This window comes from Cystoisospora suis (genome assembly GCF_002600585.1).
Source record: "Cystoisospora suis strain Wien I chromosome Unknown contig_3441, whole genome shotgun sequence".
NCBI lineage: Eukaryota > Apicomplexa > Conoidasida > Eucoccidiorida > Sarcocystidae > Cystoisospora > Cystoisospora suis.
In genome coordinates, this window is record NW_027156236.1 from 1 (window position 1) to 337 (window position 337).

Genomic DNA, 337 nt, shown 5'->3' on the forward strand with positions numbered 1-337 from the left:
AGAGAACGAATGAACGAAGGAGAGAGACGAAAAGACCTCTTGAGAACGAACGAAAGAAGAAGAAGTGTCTTATTGCTTACCAGCTTGGAGCTTCGTTTCTGTCCTATATGGGACGTCCATCTAAGGAGTGTGAGAAAGGCCCCATGCTTGGTATCTTTGATCTTCTTGTCGAGAACATGAAAGAGAAGAGAAGAGGCGTGATTCCTCTCTCTCCTTGATCTTGAAAGATAGACCCAAAGAGAGAAAGAAAAAAATAACTGACGTCGGCGATACTTGGAGACAAGAGATGAAAGAAGAAGACATCCCCTCTGTATAGGAATCTTGGAATAAGCCGAAA

At 43.0% G+C, this 337-nt stretch overlaps 1 protein-coding gene across 1 annotated transcript; it reads right to left on the bottom strand.

The window, feature by feature from the left end:
• Positions 1-109: 109 nt before the first annotated feature.
• CSUI_006721 (uncharacterized protein) lies at positions 110-320 on the bottom strand (the record flags this gene model as incomplete). The annotated part of the gene is made up of 1 exon (XM_068066874.1): positions 110-320. A coding segment is annotated over one exon (210 nt), but the record flags the coding sequence as incomplete, so codon positions are not given.
• Positions 321-337: the final 17 nt, after the last annotated feature.